This window comes from Drosophila simulans, chromosome 3R (assembly GCF_016746395.2).
Source record: "Drosophila simulans strain w501 chromosome 3R, Prin_Dsim_3.1, whole genome shotgun sequence".
Classification (NCBI taxonomy): Eukaryota; Metazoa; Arthropoda; class Insecta; order Diptera; family Drosophilidae; genus Drosophila; species Drosophila simulans.
This window is the reverse complement of record NC_052523.2, coordinates 18,645,634-18,668,593: the sequence shown is the minus strand read 5'-3', so window position 1 is coordinate 18,668,593 and position 22,960 is coordinate 18,645,634. Positions and strand designations below refer to the sequence as shown.

Genomic DNA, 22,960 nt, shown 5'->3' with positions numbered 1-22,960 from the left:
GTTAGAGAGAAAATAAATACAGGGCTATTTAGTATACACAAATAATAATGCTAAAGAGATTTTCAATCCTACAAATATATATTTTTGTAAAATGTATAATTGTATGTTAACTATTAATTTGTTTAAAATGGTCGCACTTACTACGTAAATTGCTTAAATGTCAATTGCTTTTAAGCGGTTTTGAAATCTGGTTCACTAGAGCGGAGCTTTCAATCGATAGCCTTTTCGATTAACGATATCATAACGACAATTGAATATTTAGCGCCAATTAGAGAGCATTGAAAACGTTTTCCCCTGATAAGAGCTTATCGTAATTGGTTTGTTGGTCGCTTCACTGCGGTTATATCCGACCGGCAATGTCCGCTTTTATCACAGTTCTACAGCTCTTTGCACGAGGCTAATACGGCCGATGGGCCGTACACTGTTGATAGCAGACCTGCCCATGGTGTCATAAATAACCCACTTTACATTTTAAACAAAAAGAGAATAAAAGTAACAGCAGGGCTTATCAATTAGCCATGAGTCGTTTGCACGCCTCAGGTGCACACATACGCATACCCAGTCAATTGGCCACCGATTTGATTTGCCCGATTTAGTGCTCAAAGAACTTTCAGCAAATTAGCCCACTCGCCCCGAGAATCAGTCAAGAGTATACCATAATGGGTTGTTGTTTTGGTAAGTGATTTGAAGTTATCTGCTTAAGCCAATAACAGCGACTAATAATAGTTGTGTACTTGCAGGCAAAAGTAAATCAGTCGATTTGCCCGCGGTTCCGCCGGCTGCGGCCAAACAACGCTCCACTCTGCCGGAATTCCCGGTTTCTGGATCGGTGACCAGCATGGCTCCTGCAGGATCTGGATATGGATCTGGTGGAGCCACCAATGCGGCCCTCGAGGATGACTAGACGCGGTTAAAGCAACAGAGAAAACGTTCATGTCCAGGAAAAACTGTGTAAATTGCCAAATGCCAGATTGGATTATGAGTCATTACCGTGCCGAGATGTGGTTTTTTCCAAGTTGTGCACCCTTTGTAGTTATTATTGTAGTAAAATACGTTGTTTATTGTTGAAGAGTATAAAATTGTTGGTAAATTAAATCCTTACTTTAATCTGTTTGAATAAGTTGCTGTTCTGGTTTTTTTTTCTGTTTCGCCAGTGCACATTTTAAGTGCGCGCCAAGTGTCACCCTTTACAACACTGAAACAAGGGCGGTATTTTTCGGTATTTTAAAAAGGGTCATACCATTCTCTGCCAGCACGTGTGTGCGGCTGTTTTTGTATTTAACTTAAATTTTAAACGATTTATGCTGTAAATAAGCAAATATAATTTATATTATTATTATTAAAGCAAAATGGCCATTCAACCCAATCGAAGGAAAAGGAGGCACGAAGAGACAACTGCTGAGCAAGAGGATGATGGTGAAGTGGAGGTGCCCAAAAAACTGGCCAAGGAGTCTGACACACCGAAGAAAAAGAAAAAGAAGGATAAAACTGCGGAATCAATCGATGAATCCAAGCTGGAAATTACTGAAACCAATCCTGCTGACTCCACTCCATCAAAGAAGAAGTCTAAAAAGTCTAAGACATCCGACACAAGTGTAGAACAACAGGTGGAAGCGGAGATGGATGAGGATGAGGATGAAATAAGTCGCGATTCCGGGATTGAACCCGAAGAATCCCATATCCGCTTTCCCAACGACTTTAAGATGATGCATTTTCGAACCAAGCTTCGCGGCAATAACTTCATAACAGGTGGGTTAGGATTAATACGTTTAATAAAAAATCGCTAACTCACGAATCCCAATTCCAGAACTGCGACACTTTCTGCACATGTGCTCCACCACGCGTCCTAAGCTTGCGGCTAAGTACATAGAAAAGCGCGGGAAGCCCTTGGAGTTAGCAGAAGCATTCGAAAGGATCGACAAGACTAATTTATTGCACGTGGACTACCTCACAGAGGCTTTGCACCGAGTTTTGATGGAAATACTTACCAACCAGAAGAGCCACATGGAGTCGGCTGTCCACGGGTGTAGATATTTTCTCAAGGTTCACGGAGGAGTGCTCGAGAATCAAATGAAATCAACGCAGCTAGGCCATCGGCGTAATGCCCTAAAACTGCTCACCGCTATTGTGTGCGTGGAGCCTCAATTGGCTCGCCAAGTTCTGAATTCCTATGATGTGCTTTCCAACGTGATTGTGACGCAGAAATTGCTGTCCCATGAAAAGAGCGAATACCAATGCGAGGATACAGTGCGCAAAGCGTTTATCCACTTTATTTTGGCCTTCCTGGTCGAGGGGAATACGCTACTTATCCGGAACATCCTGGATCGAGGGCAACTAATTGGTGTGCTGGCCAAGGGATTGGTTTACGATGACCACGTTACCGTCTGTGTGGTGCTTAACGCACTACGGCAATATGTGCTGGAGAACCCCGAAATACAGAAGACCAAGAAGGTTCTGGTTTTCGATTTAGAGTGCTGCAAAAATCTGCGTCGCCTCTACGATTGGGAGGGACCCATGGGACTCAAGGTGATGTTCGCTAAATCGAAACATGCTTCTATGATGCCTCCAAACCCACAGGAGGCGGAAGCGGTATCGGCTGCCGTTCACGAGCTTCTGCTGGTCCTTCTGACTTCCCGCAAGCACGGCATCTGCTTTGATGCGATGACGCACTACCGCCAAAAGCAAAACAAGCTGCAGGGCAGATTACTTGGTTCTCTATTCAAGCCCTACGATAATCCGCGCAAAGTGGATTTGGTTATTAAAACACTAACTGCTTGTCCAGACTTGGGACGCAATACAGTGAGGAATTGTTCCTCACTGCTCAGTCCGGTCAAAACCAAGTCGACGGATTTGCCCAAGGCTGTTATGTTTCTCGCCCAAATCATTAATGCAGTCCCGCCCAGTGCTCTATCATCAGCATTCGATAAGATGACCCTAACGGATTTCTCATTTTGGATCAAGGAGCTGTGTTTGCCCATCGAAGCTTTGCTTCACATCACGGGTAAGAAGTACTTGAGCGATCCAGACTTCAATTTGAGATTGGCTGTACTGCGCCTGCTGCTTTCCATGATGAAACAGTACAGCAACTATATGCATGCCATTGCGGTCCGAGAGCAATCAAAAAAAGCCGGCAACTCGCTGCGTAAATTTAAGTTCGATTTACTTAACCATCTGCTGGTGCATTTTCCCACTATCGAGTCCATTCTATATTCGCTTTACGTGTTCATCAAACAGAAAAACTTGGAAGGAGTGAATGTACTTGAGAGTTTATCAATCACTTTGGACCTGGTGATGCTTCTGTGCAAGGAGAATCGAGCGTTTGTGAATAAGACAAGTCAGATTCTGGATTATTTGGATGTGTTGCGACCCCTATACGAAACTGATTTTGATAAACTGAATCAACCGGAAGAGCTCTTGAAGATTCAATTAGAACTGAAGTCGATTAAAACCATCCTGCTGCTCTTTCCGCACTCCTTGAACCCAACTCAACCCCTTTTCGGCAACGTATTTAAATCATTCATTAAAGCCTACATGCTGGAGGAAAAATCAATCAAATCGGAGTCTGGAAACATATTGAGTCGCCTGTTCCAAAACACAGGGATGTTTGACTCCTGCAGGCATGAGATCAATATCTGGATAGAGGCCCTTATTGGATTTGGTCCCGCTACGGTGACCAACGTTGTAGAGATCCTGCTGACCATACTCTGCTTGGATTGGAGACAGATTGAGCTTCCGGAACAAAGCGTTGCGGATACTGCCATAATCACCAAGAACCTGAGCAAATTGTTTGCTCAAATTGAGCAAGGTCAAACCGTGCAGGCTTATGTGGAAACTCTCACCCTTAGCAAGATGATGCCGCTGTTGCTGAAGGGTGTAGAATTGGAGGAACCATACGACGAATATGTGGAGCTAGTATTTGTTCTGCTTTTCCACTATCACAGCAAGCCGGAAATAGTGCTGCAAATTTACGAGGATAACTTAAGCAAGCACACTAACTATATGAAGAGTTGGCTGCCTGGTAAAGGAAATGGTAAACCAAAGAAACTTCCCCACCTTATATTTGATAAATGGCCCTTGCTTAAGCAAATGCGAAAGGTTAGCACAGAAAGTGAAACCATGCCCTTCGAGCAGGTATTTAAAGTGGACGATGTGGAAAACAACTTCGAGCTACAACTAGAAGAGGGCCAGACAATGTTGTTGCACTCCTCCCTCGGAAATCCACGTCGCAATATGATCTACGTCCAAGATTTGCTTTTCGTTTTTAGCCATTTCTTCACCAGCGAGAAATTAAGTAAACCTCAAGCAGAGCTGACAGCAGATTTTCTTATCAAATTCCTTCAAATTGCCAGTCAGGTAGATGGGCCAGAAGAAGTTGAGGAGTCGGAAGATGAGCAGCAAGACGAAAATTTTACTCAAAGTATGCTGCACTACATATTTACCCATCGTCTGTGGCAATTGCACCCAACTGAATTGCTCAGCGAGACGAGCGAATCTCGCTTAAACTATGTTATCTTCCTTAGGAGATTGGTGGAGCATTGCCGCAGCTTGCCTCGATTCGAGACCTATACTGCCAACTATCGCTTGCACTTGATCAAGACTCTGGATATTGCTTTGGATACACCGGTGGATCAGTTGGGAAATCAACAGCAGCTCGACGAGTGTGTGAAATTGGTGGATTCATTTGAATTTAACTCTGATCAATGCTCTCAAATGCTGGACTTGCTAACAACCAAAGTGCAAGCAAAGGACTGCATTCCGAATGGTAAACCAAATCATTACTTTGATCTACTTATACGTTTGTTGGGTCGAATGAACACGTTAAAGGAGCCCATTGATTGCGGGAAGTCATTGAAATTAATCCTGACCTTCTACAAGGACTTCGGCGAGCTGAATGAGCAGCAACTGGAACCATTGGAGTTGGCCGTCTTGGAGTTTTTGCTCAATTACCATCACCACATGGATGAGTGCGACAGTGAGTTCTTTGCCTGTTTCTTTACATCCTCTCGAAAACTCAGCAAATCCGCCATTCGTTTGGCCTGCTTGCTGCTCGAGCGACAGCCCCGATTAGCTGAGAAATTCGCAGAGTTACTACCAAGCAATTTGGAGCAGAAGGATCTGGTGTACCCCCTTCTGGATATTGCTTTGACGAAGAACTACCAGATACCTCTACCAGTGCTTCAACGTTGCTATCAGACCTACAAGAACGGCTTTATGAAGAGCATCGAGAAGCCACAGAAGGCTGCCCTAATCTACCGGGAGAATTCAGAGGCCAGCGCTCTTCTTATTGCACTTTGCATGCCAAAATCTGAGTGCTTCGATTACTGCCAGAAACAACTGAAGCTCGATTCCGTGGAACTCTTCCAGGTGCGAGTCCTGCGGGAGATTTACTGGCAGGGCTTTGCCGCCGCTAAGGATGAAAAGCAAAAAGCCACCGTCTTTGTTAATTATATAAACCTCAATGTTCAACTGCTAGCACTGGATTTGAAGAAACAGGCTTTGGATCTGCCCAAGCTAGAGCAAATCTCGTGGAACTGTTACGAGTGGTGGAAGACGAATCGGACCGTCGATCTACCCTTGGACTGGAGTCGCTTGCAAAAGAACCCGCAGTGGCTTAACTTCTGCAAGAGTAGCTTAAAGTTGGCCCTTCACCTCGGCGAGGAACGATTGCCACTTCAGGATGAAACAAATGGGCTTGTGCTAAAGCTGATGGCCTTCCTGTGTGATGGAATATTTGATGATTATAAGGAGGATGCACAGCAGGAGGAGGATGCAACACCAACACTTCTATACGAAATGATTTGCACGCACTCTTGCTGTTTTGACCATCTCTTAGGCAAGCCAAGTGAAACCAAAACGCAGCTTTTACACCTAATGGAGGTGTTGGCCAGAAAGGCACCTAGTGCCCTGCAATCTGATCACATACCCGTAATCCTTGGCTCCTATCATGCAAAACTGTCTCCTGCGGATCGATATGGATTAGCACTGTTGGAGCACTACGAACGCTTCGACGTGGGCTTGGATAAGTTTAGACCTTTCATTTGGGGCGAAAGTGCTGTGGCCCATTATGCCTTGAGGGCTGCGGACGAGGATGTGCGAACCAGGCTGCAACAGCAGGAGACGAATGTGGCTCAGGTGCTAGCCCTGATTGTTCGAGAGACTAGCGAGTACACCATTGAAAATTTTCCGATTTGGAGGAGCCTCCATGCTAGCCAACAACTACCCTCCACGGAGTTTCAAAATCCGGCAAAGAAATCCATAAGCTTTGGCGACAATCAGTTGGAGAAAATGGTGGAGCAGGGTGTACTCGATTTCCCACAGGATTTACGACGAATTTGCCCGAAGCGCGAGACTATATACGACACCTGCTACGATCCCGCCTTCCTCTTACCCATGATGATGCACTGCTTCGCACCCGAGTCCGTAGTCTGGGCCCGTTGGCCTGTCCAGAATGGATTACTGGCGATCACTTTCTGCGGTCTATCATCTCTGGACAAGGACATGAGACTGGCGGCTGCCAGTTGCCAGCAACGCTATCGTGCTCATTTCGAGCTCTCCAATTTCTACGAGCGCCCGCTGTGGACGCAGGCCTATGAGAACATTCAGGCAGGATTGGCCGATCTGAGAAACTCGTGGCTTGCACAGAGGAGAACGCATGGAGGAACACCTAGGGTTCCTTTGATTCCTGGCCTGTTTATCGCTCAAAGCTTTAATTTGAGCACAGAGCCAACACATCTGCTGTACAAGCGACTGATGATGTATCTGCGGCTGAAACAGAGCTTCAACTTCCAGACGATACCCGACTTCAATGTTTTCTTCTACTCCCAGGAACCAGAGCACCAGCAGTACCGCGAGTTTATCGTGGAGTTGCTCAGATGCGGCATTAAGTGCAGCGCCGACCTTTTCCTGCTGGTATCCACTAATACGTTTAAGGTCCTCCTTGGATTCTACGGCTCCAGTTTGGACACCCTGGAAATGAATCTGCTTCTACTTTCGGTGCTCTCCACATGCGTCAAAATTCCCGGAGCTGTGAAAATCATGCTGGAGCACGTAGGCATTCTGTCCTGGCTGATTGGCGTCATCCGCGACACAGAGTTCCATCAGTTCGATATCATCGAGGGTGTCATCAGCATCCTCAACAATCTGTGGTATGCCTTGGCCGCGTCCCGTTCGGAACTGCCGGATTACGACCACATCCAGTTGCGAGTTTATCGTCTGGTGTTGCAGCTACTGCCGCTGCTCTCTCCACGGATATCAGTTCCTGGCTTGGGTCGCCTGCTCAACGTTCTGTGGAAAACTGGCTCGGCCTGTGGCCAGCATCGTGCCGTGTCCGCCACCCAAATGGATACCCTGCTGGAGTGCATTTCGCGGCAATGGCCCGACCAGCTGGCGAGTGTGCGTTATGTGCGGAGCTTTGGCAGCACTGGCGCCTGTTCGCGTTCCGAATACTGCGACTGGCTGGCCAAGGATCAAAAGCTCGAGGCTCCTGCCGTGCTCGCGTTGTCCAGTCTGCGGGAATTTGTCATTGACTGGGCGCAAGCGCATAAATCGGAGAGTGACGGGGAAACCAAGCTGCTGGCGGAACCAACGGAGTAGCGATTTTTTATTGTTTTTTCTTAGGTTAAGCTATAAAATTGTGTTAACTGTATAGGCACCGAACCATTAAATTGTATGCAATGAAACGAGAAATCTAAATCTTATACTTTTTTCTGTGTAAATAATAATTCAGTGAAATACTATTATGTATACATCCACATAATGATGGAGTATTGCTCTTAGAGCTCCAGACTGACTGATTACCGCCGTAACTCATTCTGTATCAATATTTGTGGGAGTCACTCGAAAGCGAATCACTTAAAGATGTGTTGAAAACGAACTGTCATGTCTCCGGCTGCTCCATAAGCCCCCTCAGCGTTCATTAGTCGGCCCGCAGCGTATGACAAATTACGGACAATCAGCATAACAAAAGATCAGTTGGGCCAAAAGAGATGGAAGTCCGGAGACAAAGTATTGGACCATGGCAAAACCCTTTAGCGTTTGTTAATTTGGCCAATCCGTTTTCACACGCACCACAAGTGGGCGTCCACCGATGCCCACCCTGCACCCATCCATAAGGTGCGCATGCATCTTTCGCGACCCCAGACCCACCTACAATTTGTTGGGTCAACAAAATGTTAATCACCACAAAGAGCTTAGCCAAAAGAAGATGGAAACGAATCATTTTTGGTCTGTGGATTTCTAATATGTAAAGCAAAGTGCGCAAAGTTGACGCAATCGACGGACGAAAATATTCACAAGATTTATGATCTTACTAGCTGTCTCGAAATCTAAGCCACTTTGTTACATAAAACTCGGGGTTGGGTCGGGCTCTGGAGTTGCAGATGCGGCTGGATGCGACATAATTGATTAATATTGCCTGGCATTTTGTTAGCCAAAACGTATCAAATGTATGTTTTGGCCTCAAAAATATAGTGGATCGAATAAATGTATAAATTTGATTGGCTCAAGGCATAAACAAGATGGGAATACGCAAATAAAGAAACCAAATGATCTCGGAAATCATCTCATATTATAGCGTTTGATGGATTGTATTAATATTCGATGGCTAACTAGTTATAATCATTAAGCCCTAAAAAATTGGTCGTAAATCGAGGTGCCATTAATTGGACACATCTTCATCAGGTTGCAGGGAAAACACGTTTTGATTGGCCTGATTGAACGGTGAAAACCCATAAGCCAGATAATGTTTAAAAATAGAAATGTTGACCTTACCTAATATTTGTCTTAAATAATTAAAAAATTACACTACGCTTTTTTATAAGTTGCCCTTAATTAGTTTTTTGAAATATATATATATTTGGTCAGCCCAGCAATTCAATTGGTTCTTGTATCTCCACGTAGACCCATTGAGATTTCTCTTTCTACAAGATTTCACTTACTTCACGCATCAATCAAAATCCTTCGATGTCCAAGTTTCCCTGACATTTCGGTTCCCCAAACTCCATTCAATCACTGTGAAAAGTAGCCAAAGGAAAACTGGCTGCCATGGCATTGAACCATCAGCATCCCCACAATGGGCCAAAATGAAAAATGCGGGGGTCAGGAGTTCAGCCGGTAGCCGGAGCAGCAGCTGTCCAAAAAAAAAAAAAAACAGAAGACAATCCCATAGCCTCTTTTTTGGGCAGGCGTGACCAGCGATCGCTGGACAATTAAGCTGCTGTCAAATGATTGATTTAGCTTACTTAAAAAGCAATTTTGTCTAATCCGGAACTGACAAGGCCCCGAATGTAAATTGTAACCGAAGACGCCCGATAAAACGATATGTATGGGGGGATACCCCGACCCCTCGCAGCTAAAACACATTTGGATGCATATGATTATCCGGAGTGCGTTGGCAAATCTCTTCTCTGGTTTCATGGAGTCCGGCGAAGATTAGAGCTGCCTCTGCCGCATTCATATTTCACACCTTAAACGACGGCCTGCGATTGCCTTTTTCGACTATTTGCATTTTAAATTATTACCGCGGCCCTCATTGACACGTTTATTTCGTGGGGCACAAAGGCCTTTGTCTTATGTCAAATCTATGCAATTTATACAAATTTATTTATAAACAAATTTCCCGATTGTGCGTCGCGTTTGTGCCATTTAGTGAACTCGTTGCTCTTTTTGCTATTTATGATTTCATTTGCCACCGCCAATCATAAATTCCTGCAATTCAAAATGCCAATATCGGTCGGGTGGTTCAATCAAGTGTCACAATAAAGCTTAGCCCCCGGCTATGATGATGATTGGTTGCCCAGATGGATGACTTTATTATGCGGCCTATGGGCGATTTGTAAACGGTAGTTGGATTAAGGCGTGGCGGGATGAATCAAGTGGCTAAGGTCATCTATGGGTTGCCAAATGGAGCTCTGTGGTGGGGTCAAAATTACGGTTGCCTTGAGTTATGGCAGCTGGGATCACGTACGATGGGATGCCAATCCGTAACCGCAAAACTTCATTACGAATTCAGTTTACTTAGCTCTGGTGTAGCTGTACAACCAAGCAACATGTATTTTCCATTTGCCTTTCACTGAGAAAAAGGATTCCCTATAAAGTCCTAAGATGTCCGATCTTCAAATAGCATACTATAAACTTTTTAACATATATCAGCATATACTCTTCAGATAGAAAGTGGAATATATTTTTGTGATAATTTTTCATTCCAATATAGAATTAGATGATTTGAGTGTATAATGGTGATACTCGACCACCAGTTGTGGTACTACCCACCCAAATGCCCCGCGGATCCTCACGTTCCTCCCGAAGATTTGTATCCTGGCCACAATCAAAATTTGTTCAGCATGCAGAGCAGCAAACGACTTCGAATCGGAAAAGTCAAATGGAAATGGGTGATGGGAAGGGGTGGCGGTGGAAAAACGCATGGAACAGTTGGAAAAGGGTGCAAACGGGTTCAAAAGCTCACCAGGCGGCGGCGTCGAGGCGTCTCGCCATCATTTCAAATATCAAAAGTCACGACGAAGAAAGCTGGTTTGCCACTCGATGCCATGCTCAACGTGTTCGATGTTTGCTTTTTGGCTCGCTTTTGTGGCTTTCAGTTGGTCTTTACCAAGCATTTGCCCAGTAATCTGCCGCTAAGAGATGCGACTCCCAGACTCTCCTACCGGTGGCATGTGGAAACTAGTCGGGTGGCGGAAAGTGCCCCACACTGCCTGCCGATTTTCCATTGACAGAGGATGGGTCTCCAGTTGCACTCCCCCGCCAAATGGTGATTTCCCAGACAGGTTACCAAAATGGTGTTATGCCAGCTACTAACATTGTTATGCTGATACCCAAAAGATGTTATTAAATGCAATGGTGCATTACTTAGGCACTTATTAAAAAAGAGTAGTTTTACGATCAAAAATAAACCATAAAATCCATTATTTAGGATAACCCTTTTCGCTGAATATTTTTCCAATTAACTACAACTTTCAACACTTAATTTCCTTAAGCTGCAGTTTCGATTTGATGCCGGCCATTGATGGCCAAAAGCGCTTCCAGGTTTACCCTGTTTGGCAGTTGGCTGCTCATCAAAAGCCTCATCAAAGAAATAATTGCAAGTGGCAAAGTTGAGCGGAAGTGGAAAAGTCAGCCGGAAATCGAATATTGAAACATGCGTCTTCAGAAATGAGTTAATTTACATGCCGAATTGGCGCTAATGCGAGAGAAATTCGCGCCGTGAAGTGGCCCAAAAATTGGCTACTAGGAAGCTGAAAGCCAACTTTGATCTGCGGCACGTGTGCGAGTTGGCCCAAACTGGCTGAAGGTGTTCATTTAGCTGTGGGCAAGGATTTCGGAGGAAAGCGAAACCAGACTTGGTTGGGTAATGCTGAGAAAGTGAGCCAGCCAGCCCCCAATCCCAATAAATGTATGTAAATGTATAAAACTTAATTAGCGCCCAAGGGAGTGCAGCTCCACTAGAATTCCGTTGCGTCATGGCAACGGTTGGCCATTAAAGGTGTAGTAAGGTAAGGTAAGGTAAATTTGCAGTCCAGTCCGGCAGCCAAGTTCAAGCTTAAGACCGAAAACTAAAAACAAGACGAGATGGCCATAATGAGCTTTCATTCATAGCCAACTGACAACGACCACATCTGCAGCATCTTCGGCGGCCCATGGTCTTATGCTTTTGTCTTCGGCCAGGAAACCTTGCCACGATCGCGGCTCAGTCTGCATCGAGCGTTCAGACGGTTTGGTTTGGTTTGGTTTTGGTTCAGTTCAGCTTGCCTCTGCCAGCGGTTAGCCACCAAATCCGAAAGCAGCTAAAAGGCGACCTTTAAGCAGCAAAACTCACAAAATCTAACTAACTCTGAGCCGCGAAAATTATCGGCCGGTGTGAACTGTTGTCCGCTAATTCGAAAATAACGATTCGAAATTTGGCAATTAATCGAAAATAAAGTGCAACGAGAAACGGCCGACAGCCAGCGGCATATTGGCATTATACAAATCAAATGTATATAATCCACATACAATAAAGGAAACGTTAGCAGCTAATTCGCATTTGATTAGTTTATGTTTCTGTCTCGATTCGAATATTACGTTTTGATTGCGTGCATCGTCCAAAAGCGAAGTAGAGAGTGTGGTGGAGTGCTCGTCTAACCATCGGATTACTGCGCTATTAGATTGGATACATTTCCCTAAGATACTTGGCCAAAATGCTGGTGGTAAGTTTTAGAAAAGAAGACTACTTCTGTACTCAGATACTTCTTAGCTTATCTATAATTTACGTTCTTTGTTAAGTTTATAATCTAAATAAATGCATGGCAAGTGATAAATAACGCTTCAAGGAATCCCCTAAAGATTCTAGCAATCTGAAAGTTTAACAAACGAACCTCTATGGAAATTTCACCTGCCTCGATAATTAAATTACTTCCAATTAGCAAGACATCTGACCACGCCCAATTTTGGCATATTAGACGTAGACATGCGGGTGTGGGAGTTACCGTGTTTCTGGGTTTCCGACTGACAGCTGCGATCGACGCCAATCGATCAGATAGCCCAATCATGAATATATGCATGGGATCTCAACGTTTTTGGCAAGACCAAGTTATTGAAAGTCATTTGCCAAGTCATTTGTGTAATGGGTTTTTAATGCCGTTTAATGATTCCGTTTCGAAGTCAATAAAACAATTTAATTAGCGACATGTGAGACGCATTTAATGCGTCTGCCAGCTACCGATCGAGTTCCAGTTGTTTTACGACCCCTAATCACTCAAAGTCCATTTGGTGAACATGCCTGATTAGGAGCGTTAAAAGCATATAAAGTCGGAGGTCAAAACGAGAGCGGATTGGTTTTAGACACAGGTGCTAGTCGCTTGTTTAACCCAATTGGATTGGCCAACCCGCCAAGGATTTATGGGCCTTCTGGCCCGCATGTTGGCCAGGCTGAGGCCCACACCCCAGGCATATCCGATTTCCAGCTTATGCAATCGACAGTTTATGGCCAAATTCAAATGGCCAACGCCAGTGCGACCTGTTGTTCGCCAGCCAAAGTTGAGAGTTGGCAGCAGCCTTCGACTGGAGCCGAGCAACCGGATCGACTCCCATTCCCAGACCCGAAAAGCATAAAAAACCAATCCCTGCCCATCTACCAAGTCATCGGTGAAGACGTCCCAAAACGCAAGATGTGTGTAGATGTCTGCCGTTGTTGACATGCAATAAAATTTCACTTTTCACCATTGCATAATTGCAGTTTGACAATGCTTAAAATTGATTATGCTGCGTTTTCCTTTTTTACACATTTCTGTTTGCGTTGGCAAAAAAAAACGATGGCTTCCTTGCCGGCCGCTGATTTCTCCAGCCCAAAATTAGCCAACGGGTCATAAATCATCCAGCGGCAGTCAGTGTCAAGGGACACTGCCGGTTTCTGCCCCATGTGCTAAAAAATAAAGAAAAATTAAATTAAATTTTTAAGGAAATGTTAAGACACGGGTAGTAAACAATTGACTACGAGTTGTGAAACTTAAGAGCGCATCAATGCAATCAATGAAAATAGTAAAGACAAAACCCCTTTAAAATCAAAATACTTGTTATGTTATTATACTCATACTTATTTATAATTTTTTGAATCGACGCTTTCCTAAATACAAAAAAAAAAGCTAAACAAATTTTAAAGCCAATTGTAGTTCATTAATAAAGATTATCACAACCCCAAATTCCCGAGCTCATCTGCGTAAACTACCTTTATTTTTTTTCCTGCTGGATAAAACAATAAAAACAATTTCTAAAAACATCTAAAAATTGCCCCATACCAATTCACAGTTGTAGTTATTACTTATCCACATCAGTTTTATTAATGAAAAACACAATTGGCTCAATAACAAAAATAGTTTACCCAAAAATGGCGCACAAAATATTTCACAAAAAAAAAAACACATTTCAATCAATTTTATCACACGTGAGTTTCTCCCGGTTATTTCAATTAACGTTTTCAAGTGCCCCGGGGCACCGATTTTCACAGTCATTGATCAGGGGGCGGGAGTATTGTTTGATTTGCTTATCGGAACTGTTGACCCGGCGCCATTGTAGGGTAACAAAAGTAAAAGTACCACACACTCACTCACGATCGGCGCTTCATTCACAAGATATCCAATTCATGGATTCAGCAAGAAATAAATAACAAGAAAAAACCGCCCGCACACTGAGCAGTCAACATATATCGTGCGAGGAGATCTGTATCTTTGCCCATGGTCTGCACGAAATTGTGCAATTGTCAAAATAGCAATTTACAATTTACCATATGATAGATGGGCAACGGAAAGGAACAGGGAATGGGCACGAAGATGCTCCTCGAATAAATCAGTGCCACTTGTAAAGTATAACTATGAAGCCGCTGAGCAAGTGCAGCGGATGAGTTGGCGGTCATGCAACGCGTTTAGGGGGAGTTTAGTGTCGCGTTCGTTGCCTAAGTCTTTTGTTTTGTAAACCCATCGACGGACGCATCGGCCGAAAGGTCAACAGCAGCATTTCGAACGGGCAATTGTAGATAGTTTTCAGTGGTGGTAACTGGCACACGACGCTGAGCACACACAATGTAAGCGATTTACATAATAATATGCAACTATATAGACAGGCCAAAACAAAGCTAGGCATAAAAACATTTACCACTTCCACTGGCCACCGATGATCTCTGCACCGGCAGCATCTTCATCTTCACCTCGACTTGGCTTCGCTGGGCTCTTCCTCAACATTCGGATCTTCGGAGACCAGATGCCCGGGCATCGATAAAAGTGAAACCGAAATTGCCGAGTACACGGCCCAATGATGCCATTGACATTGCATTTTTGTCTCAACGCGCCATTAGATGTAAAGAGCAAAACAAAAAGCGAGGAAAAAAAATTGTAAAAGAAAACACAGAGATTTCCCCTGCAGCCCCTCCTTAAAATCCGAAGCCCAAACAATGGGCAGACATTACGCGAACCGAAACACCAACAAACAAACAGAAATTATTATTGGATGGAAAAACCTTACCGCCATGTCTGCAACTGTATGTACAGTATATGCCGCGGAAATTTATCGTAATATGCGCACATTGGTAATTTTGTCTTATTTTTATTATGAAATGCTGTGTGGCTAAATAAAAGCCGGGAAGATGGCAAAAAGCGTTGGTCAATAAGCCGAGTCCACGGATTTTCACTCAGCAGCCAGCGAGAGTTTTGGCGTGGCAAAAAACAAATATATAAACATATAAAAACTATAACCTGTTGTAACAGACAGCATAATATTATTATCATGTGTCTAGCGAATTCAATTTGATGCCCAAACTTGAACTTCAGCCGATGCTGCTTATCGCTGGTCCATCAATAAACTTGACCCCTGGCCGGCCAATCAGCCAAATGATAACCTTTGGCTTTCTGCGATCTGCCATAGCGAATAGCCGATATGCCATCTTACACGCAACCAAAACCCAATTAAATGCACATAAATATGCAAATAACAGTCAGCCAAATGGGCCCTAATCGAAATGTAAACAGCTATGAATGCGATTTCGGAGTAGATCCCCTCGCATATCGCGCTATATCGCCGCATTGGTCAACCACCAGCGATCCAATCAATGCCAATCAAAACGCAAAAGCTCGCTTCCATGTCAAAACAGCCTAGGCCCACGGATCATAGATTATATCGTCGATATCACGTCGAAAACAATGCCACAAAATCCGAGTTCAGGGCGCGTCAGCCTCGAAATGTGAGTGTGAAATTATGCAAATGCCCGGGACTTGCTGTCGGGCAACCAACTGGATGGATGGCTCCCCTTGCGTTCGAGATGGTCGAGAAGATGCTTCCAGGGGCCCACACACGCAATTACGGAGGTTTTTTATGGCTCCGTGGACAACGAAGCTTGGTAGCCACAAAGGCAGTTAAAAGCCCGTAAAATACTGTAACAAATTTATTGAGCAACCGAACACTGGGGGGATCGCCATTGATAAAGGCCACAAAAGAGTAGCCATAGCATCGATTTGTGCATGCCCTCATATAGTTCAAATATGGGTATTATTATTATGGTTTTATTACTTGTATGTTTTTTTTTTTAGATTTGTTCAACACATTTTTAGAATCAAAAAGAAGCTACATAGATTTATTAAATACTTCGAGTTAAACCAAATTGCCAAATCACTTTTGTGTTTATTCAAACCTTAAAAATACATAAAGCAGCACGAAACTTTTTTTATTGACAGCTCTATTTGGTCATTGATAAATTTTGAACGCAGAAGATTTCTGTAACACCTTTTGATAGTTCCTCGTGATAGTTCCTATTGTTTTAATTATCAAGCTAAATTTGCTTATGAATACAGTCCAATTTGTATATCTTAATAATAGGCCATTTATACGAACTCTATGCCGAGATGAATATACCCAAATATGTTTTCCTTTACATCCATAAATCGTTTATTTGGGCGTGAACCGACCTTTTAATATAATATAGTTGCATTTTATGATTTTGCTGGGGCAGCGCGATTGCAACATAATATTTACAACATTAATATGTATGCTGGCACACATAAAGCACGAACAGCGATTTGCACCAACTCGCCAATTGGCGACGAGGGGATGGGATCTTGATGGGATTGGGCTGGGGGTTAAGAGCTGGGAGCTGTGATTGCGTTATATGGCAAACTGTTACATCCAGAGCCAGATAAACAACTTTCGGCCGGGTCTCGAAATTCGGGGTTTATCATCTAGCCAGCTGCTTAATAATGCGTGGCTTGTGGATATGGATGTGGATGCAACCAAGCCACCGGTTTGAGCAATGCTAAATGCAAAAATGCAAAAATGCATCTGCAGAATGCGAAATATCTGAGGTGCAGCGGGGCTCAGCAGGCGTGAAATTAATCACAATAAAGACTGCAAAAAAATAAAGGGGGAAATCCAGAAGCAGCATAAGCGCCCCGCCAAACTGACAGCTCGAATTACTGGCATACGTATATGACGTACCATATTTTCATTGTTGTCCGGTGGAACTGGGTTACCCAGTCCGATCCGCACGTCGAAAGTGAAGTTTCGGCTTTTGGCCAGTTTCGTATTATGCAATTGGCTGCTTCTTTTGGCCCGCGGCAATATTTGCTTACCTCAAGTGAGGTAAGTGAGGGAAAACGGCGAAGAAAACACTTTCGACCCACACACAAGGGATAAATAAATTATATAGTATGTATGAATGTATGTAGACGGTTTTGGGCCATTATCCATTGAGGTATTGCTAATTTATTGGCGTTGTCCGATTGTTGTTAAATCACTTTTTACACTTTGCCGCATGTTTGTGGCCAATTTCTGTGGCTTTTTCGGCTCTTTGCGGAACCCAGCGGCCAGCGAAAATAATTACGGATAATTAAAGGCGTTTTATTGAGCTGCCTTATGGCGCTTTACGCGCTTGTTAATTTCTTTCATATACCACATAAATATATATATTTATATTCGTTCAATTAAAACGGAATTGTGCGGCTTCGTTTGACTGGGGTTTTCAGCTGGGAACTGGCGCGAATTTTAAATAGAGAAATTTTCAATGAGCTGCAGGGCTTGTTAACCTTTTGGCCATAAAACAATTAAAACTTAAAGCTTTTAACTTTATTTATAACTCACACATTTTGTTGATGTTTCCATCAATAACTTCAATAAGTTGTATTTACACTTTGTTAGTGGCAATAATCAAGAAATCCACTTAAATAGCGCAGATATTTACAATTAAGCACTTCCGCAAATGCTGCCTGGAATTTTCGTGTTTTGAAGTGGCAAACATGGCAGGGAAATGGCCCGAAATGAAATAAATGGAAATGCCCACATGCAATTGAGCCCCGCGCCTTTTAATATATGTGGCTACAGAGATTCCCAACTGACCATTACAATTTATGATGATTGCTGTTTCTTTTTGCTGTACCAGTGGATCCTCCTTCCCTCTTCATTTTTTTGTTTAAACCTTTTCCCAGCCGATCCGCGAAATCAAAGCCGGTAAACTTGATTAGCTTAGCGCCAACTTGACGCGACTGACGGACAGTCCGACTATTTGGCTGACTGACTGACTGAATGCCCACGATGATTTCCATAGTGAAATTGACGCAAATGAGCAGCCAAGCAGGCATGGCCATCGATTTTGTTGGCCAAAAAGCGAAAAGCCCAAACGGAAAGTCAATAGCAAGCCAGTTGTGCGGAGAAATGACTGCCAGCCGAAATTATTTCCCATCAAAAATGGTTGCCTCCTGGTCGTTGGCGTGGTCCATAATGCTTTGCCCTTTGGCAGAACTTGAACTCTGGCCTTGGCTTTTGGGCGGCAGGAGAGCGGCAGTAAAATTGTGAAAAATTATGATTATTTTCAGCGGGCCATATAGTGTGAAAAGAGTCGACTCAAGTTCGATATAATGGCCATGGACTTCAAAGGAGACGCCTTTGGTGATTTGAAGGCGGGCAAGTAGAAAGTTTAAGGGGCGAACTTCAGTCAAGAGTGTTGATCAAAGTTGAAAGATTTACTCAATGGGAAGATTGATTACTTGTAGGGTACTAACTGAAAACTGAGCTTAATCATTTGGGCATTGACTTCACACCAACAAATAATATGACTATTTCAAGAGATTCAAAGCATATCAATTCATTTTAAAGTTAACAGACACTTCAAAAAATGTGTTTTCTGTACGAAGCTAACGATTTATGCAACATTGGCATTGCAAAAGACTGGAATCCTTGCTGCGAATCCAATGGGCTTTTCATTTCATCTACTGTTGCTGCTGCTGCCGATTAAATATTTTCCACTCAGGCAACGACTTTGCCACGACTGTTCAAATTTGGCCAACGACGCGGGGTAATGCCAAGTGCCAAGTGGCAACAACGTGACTGCCACACAAAAATCCTGGGCACCCAAAGAGAGCTCCAAAAACGCAGACCAAAAATTCCAAATCCAAAACCGAATACGAGACCCGAAAAACAAAACCAAATCAAAGCGGGCAACTCACGTAGCTCCGGCGACAGGTGGTCAGATGGTTTGCTTTTCCTCCGCTCGTTGATGCAACAATTAGCCTAAGCACTTGGCCACAGCCAAACAAGAGTTGCAACTTGCTGGCCAATTTGCAAACGGTCTGCGGACTCCAATCGCATGAAAAACCACCAGGAATCAATCGTCAAGCTGTTGAAAATGGGAAATTGTGCAAGGCAATGGCAGAGGAAAATTCAAAGGAAAACGAAAAGGCAAAGGCCCAAACGCAGCTTTGGATTCCCCCAAAAAAATCAAGAAATCCGCATAGCAATAGTGGGCAGCAAAAACGAAGTGTAATGCGTTATGATTTTCTATCGGCGCAAATGCCGGAAAGATTACCACGTCGAGATTAGTGGACTTGGGCTAACAAAAATGAAGGGGTCACATGCTGCAGACGAAGCATGCATTTTCCATTTTCCACCAGCTTGCAAAAGTTTCCCGCCATTGGGCTTGGCTTCTAATGTGGCAAATAAAATGCACTCGAAATTACGAGTAGCTTGGTTAATAAAGTATCGTATTAGTTCAGGAAAATCAGGAAATTTCGAATGCAATAGAGTTATATAAAAATTCAGTCACAGCTAAAATTCGAAATAATAGTATAAACATTTGTCACACTTCACTTCAATTTTTTGATTTGCTAGTCTGCACTTTGATGCATTTATAATTTTTTTAAGTGCACTTATAGTAGGTTTACAAGTTTGAATCAGGTGGAAAATCAGGAATTGGTCTTAATAAAACCAAACCATTAGCTTAAGATGAATGAACATATCATAATATATAATTTCCCAACAAGTTACAACATTTCAAAGTGGGTAAAAAGTTACCAAAACCATTCCGGCAAAAGCCATTTCGACTAATGCCGTGCAATTGGAAATGGTTAAGGTGTCACAGACAATTAGCCCAAGGTGTCTCCAACTAGCCGTGCACCAATTGCCATTGGAGCAAATGAGGCCCGAAACTAAGACGCCCATTAGGAGAAGGCTGTCGAACTTATTAAGTTATTAAAATTTAAGCGTACCCATTAATGTTTCCTCTTTGTTGGCTGCATCTTCATATCTTTACTTTTTATCTCGCAAACACAGAGACATTTGAACAGCCTGCCTTGGGCTTTGCTGGCGGTTCTTCTGCTGGCTGCTCTGAAGCTCCATGTGACGAATGCGGAATCCAGTGGCGATCACAAGGAGGGGGAGGTGGAGAGCTCCAGCACAGAGAGCAACGAGATCATTCCGAGGGAGGCCATTCAAAAGCTGGACTACTCCGTGAGGCAGGCTTTACTTCGGGCCATTGATAAGCTGGAACAGGAAGAGGCGGCTGCCACGGAGAGTGGTGAGGAAAGTCCCAGCAGCAGTGGTTCCCATTCCCTGCTTCTGCGAGCAGAGACCTCCACTCTGCCATCGCACCGCGAAAAGGATGAGATTTTGGAGGAGAGCACCAGGGGCAACGACCCGGAGCCAGTGGTGCCCACTGTCCAATTCTACACGGCCACTTTTGACGAGAAGAATGCTCAGGAGCAGCTGCTTTCCTCCTTCATCGATCGCTCCAAGCTGTGGAAGAAGACCACTATCCGGAAACTGAATCTGCCCGCCGCTTCGCTGTCCCTCGAACCGAAGTCCACGGAGGCGGAAGGTCCAGAGAATCGTCAGCTCACCCGGAGCGTGGATAGCTCCAGTTCAGGATCCGTGAGCAGCAATGAGATCTCCCACGACAGCGGCAGTCACGAGATCAAATTCGAGATCAGCAATATAAGGAAGACCACCACACCCACGACCACAACGTCCACGAGTACGACCACGACCACTACGCCCAGACCGCGGACCACCAGACGTCGCACCACCACAACGACGACGACCACGACCACAACCACGCCAAGGCCCACCCACAATGAGGATGGGGAGAACATAGAGCTGGTCGACAAGCAGGACATTCGCATTCAGGAAGCGCCACTCGTGACCGCTTTCACGGTGGATCTGGACGAGCGTGGAACGGCCCAAAAGTTCCGCCCATTGCTGGCGGGCAACCAGCTCCATCAGCGCACCGCCGCCAACTTTGCAGCGCCACAGCAGCAGCAACAGCTGCCCCACATCGGACCCACCATCACTAAGCTGAATGTTTTGGAAACAGAGCCGCCGGCTACTCCGCTGCCCACCCAGTTCCCACCCACCGGCAGCAGCACCTCCACCACACAGATCAGCACGAGCACCAGTGCCGGCGGTGGTTTCTCCACCACTCCCGCCTTCCTGGCCAGCTCTACTAGCAATTATGTGAAGGTATGCTGCTTTAAACTAAATCGCTATTTCTTATCGACTGGCAAATACCTTTTGATTGATATTTTATAATGGTAATTTATAAATAATATAATATTAAATGATTTTTGTAGCAGGAGCCAGAGCCTCCCAGTGTGAATAACTACCTGATCGAGCGACAGCGAGCTCTGGAGCAGCAGATCTACCAATTGAAGGTGCAGGCACAACAGCAGCAGGCTCTGATCCTGCGTCAACTGAAGCTGTTGGAGGAGCAGACCCAGAGCCGTTTCCAGGGCTCACCGATTGCCCAACCCAGCACATTGCAGCCACAGCAGCAACAGCAACAGCAGCAGCAGCAACAACAGCAGCAGCAACTGCCGCAAGTACAGCAGCAACATGGTCCGCTGGAGGCCATTCAGACGGGTCTGCAACCGCCTACTTTGGGCGGGGGTTACTCCATAAGACCTTCGGTCGAATTTATACCCAGCACACATACCAAAACTGTTATTTATCCCACATATCCAATTGAGCAGCAATTGCCGCTGCGCGATGCCGTTTCGGGTCATAAATTCGCCCTGCACAATGGCAACATTAACGCGAATAACTATCAGAAGCCGCCAGCGAATGCAGTGCAGCAGATTTTCCAAAATTTGCAGCAATCTCTACAGAAATCGAACGAAAGCCCCCAGGTCCAGCCCTCCAATCAGTTCAACTTTGCACCGGCCGAGGCGTCGCAACTGCAGGCCTTGCCCCATAACAATTACAAGCCATTTCAACAGCAGCCGCAGCAACAGTTGCTGCTGCCCAACTACGTCAGCAATGCGGTGTTCCAGCAGCAGCAGCAGCAACATCAGCAACAGCAGCAGCAAAGGGCGCGGCAATTCCGCCAGGAGACGGGAGTGGGTAACTTCGGCTTGAACTCCAATGTGGAGATTCAGCCGAGCAACTCCTTTGCCACCACGATTGTTAGTCAGCAGCCTGGCCTCAATTCCAATCCCAGTCTGGAGAACCAGAACTTCTACAGGCAGCACTTGACGCCCCAGTTGAGCAACCAGTTGCAGCAGAACGCGCAGCAATATCTGCAGCAACAGCAACAGCAGCAACAGTTGCAGCAGCCAAAAGCCAGCGGCGACATTAGTCCAGGTAATGCACACTACAAGAGCAGACCGAGTGGCCCCAGTGGCAATCATCTTAGTCAATTTAGCAGCTTAAGAAATCTTGACGAATTGAAAGTAATCAGTAAAGTTTTAGCTCTCAACCATGGGATACCGCAGTTCGCCTCACAAAACCTGCACTTCAACGGGGCCTTTTGAGCACTTGCACCACCAAAAAGCACCACCAACCAGCACCACCATCCCGCACCACAACCAGCACGAACTCCAAACACCTCCTGCTCCTCTGAGTCCTTTTTACCCAGAAACAAGTATCTACCGCCCTACACGTTGACTTAAGTTTTGCGTACAACATCTTTGTAAATATACAATCTATTTAAAAGCATAAGCATCGATCTAAGAAAAAACATATAAAAATGAGCAGGATGAGCAATGCGGAGCATATGAGGAGGTAATTATGGTAAAGCAAAATGTTGAAATGTAACAATTATTTATTTTCTATGTGAATAAAGTTTATCTTAAAGTACAACATCAGCTTGTTTTTAGATATATTTTAATAATGATAACATAAAAATAAAGATTTCTGATGAAGTAGTTCATCATGGTACTTATCT

The 22,960-nt window shown here is 44.5% G+C and overlaps 3 protein-coding genes across 3 annotated transcripts; all 3 read left to right on the top strand.

Annotated features, from left to right (window-relative positions):
- The first annotated feature begins 289 nt into the window (after nucleotides 1-289).
- On the top strand, nucleotides 290-1,102 carry LOC6729099. Its single transcript, XM_002104384.4, has 2 exons — nucleotides 290-675; nucleotides 741-1,102. The coding sequence occupies exons 1-2, from the start codon at nucleotides 660-662 to the stop codon at nucleotides 902-904; spliced, it is 180 nt and encodes a 59-aa protein (XP_002104420.1). The 5' UTR covers nucleotides 290-659; the 3' UTR covers nucleotides 905-1,102.
- Nucleotides 1,103-1,203: 101 nt separating this feature from the next.
- On the top strand, nucleotides 1,204-7,686 carry LOC6729098. The gene is made up of 2 exons (XM_044923195.1): nucleotides 1,204-1,749; nucleotides 1,808-7,686. The coding sequence occupies exons 1-2, from the start codon at nucleotides 1,350-1,352 to the stop codon at nucleotides 7,591-7,593; spliced, it is 6,186 nt and encodes a 2,061-aa protein (XP_044779130.1). The 5' UTR covers nucleotides 1,204-1,349; the 3' UTR covers nucleotides 7,594-7,686.
- A 4,000-nt stretch (nucleotides 7,687-11,686) lies between these two features.
- LOC27207662 (putative mediator of RNA polymerase II transcription subunit 12) lies at nucleotides 11,687-22,875 on the top strand. Its single transcript, XM_039294796.1, has 4 exons — nucleotides 11,687-12,200; nucleotides 20,074-21,258; nucleotides 21,369-22,377; nucleotides 22,486-22,875. Exons 1-4 carry the CDS (start codon nucleotides 12,192-12,194, stop codon nucleotides 22,545-22,547), a joined length of 2,265 nt encoding a protein of 754 aa, XP_039150730.1. The 5' UTR covers nucleotides 11,687-12,191; the 3' UTR covers nucleotides 22,548-22,875.
- The last annotated feature ends 85 nt before the right edge of the window (nucleotides 22,876-22,960 follow it).

Excerpts from the sequence above, each read along its gene's own strand:
- LOC6729098 (XM_044923195.1), top strand. The coding sequence starts at position 1,350 with ATGGCCATTCAACCCAATCGAAGGAAAAGGAGGCACGAAGAGACAACT. Across the intron at positions 1,750-1,807 it reads CGGCAATAACTTCATAACAG|AACTGCGACACTTTCTGCAC; the intron begins GTGGGTTAGGAT and ends TCCCAATTCCAG.
- LOC27207662 (XM_039294796.1), top strand. Across the intron at positions 21,259-21,368 it reads CTACTAGCAATTATGTGAAG|CAGGAGCCAGAGCCTCCCAG; the intron begins GTATGCTGCTTT and ends TGATTTTTGTAG. Across the intron at positions 22,378-22,485 it reads CAGCGGCGACATTAGTCCAG|CTCTCAACCATGGGATACCG; the intron begins GTAATGCACACT and ends GTAAAGTTTTAG.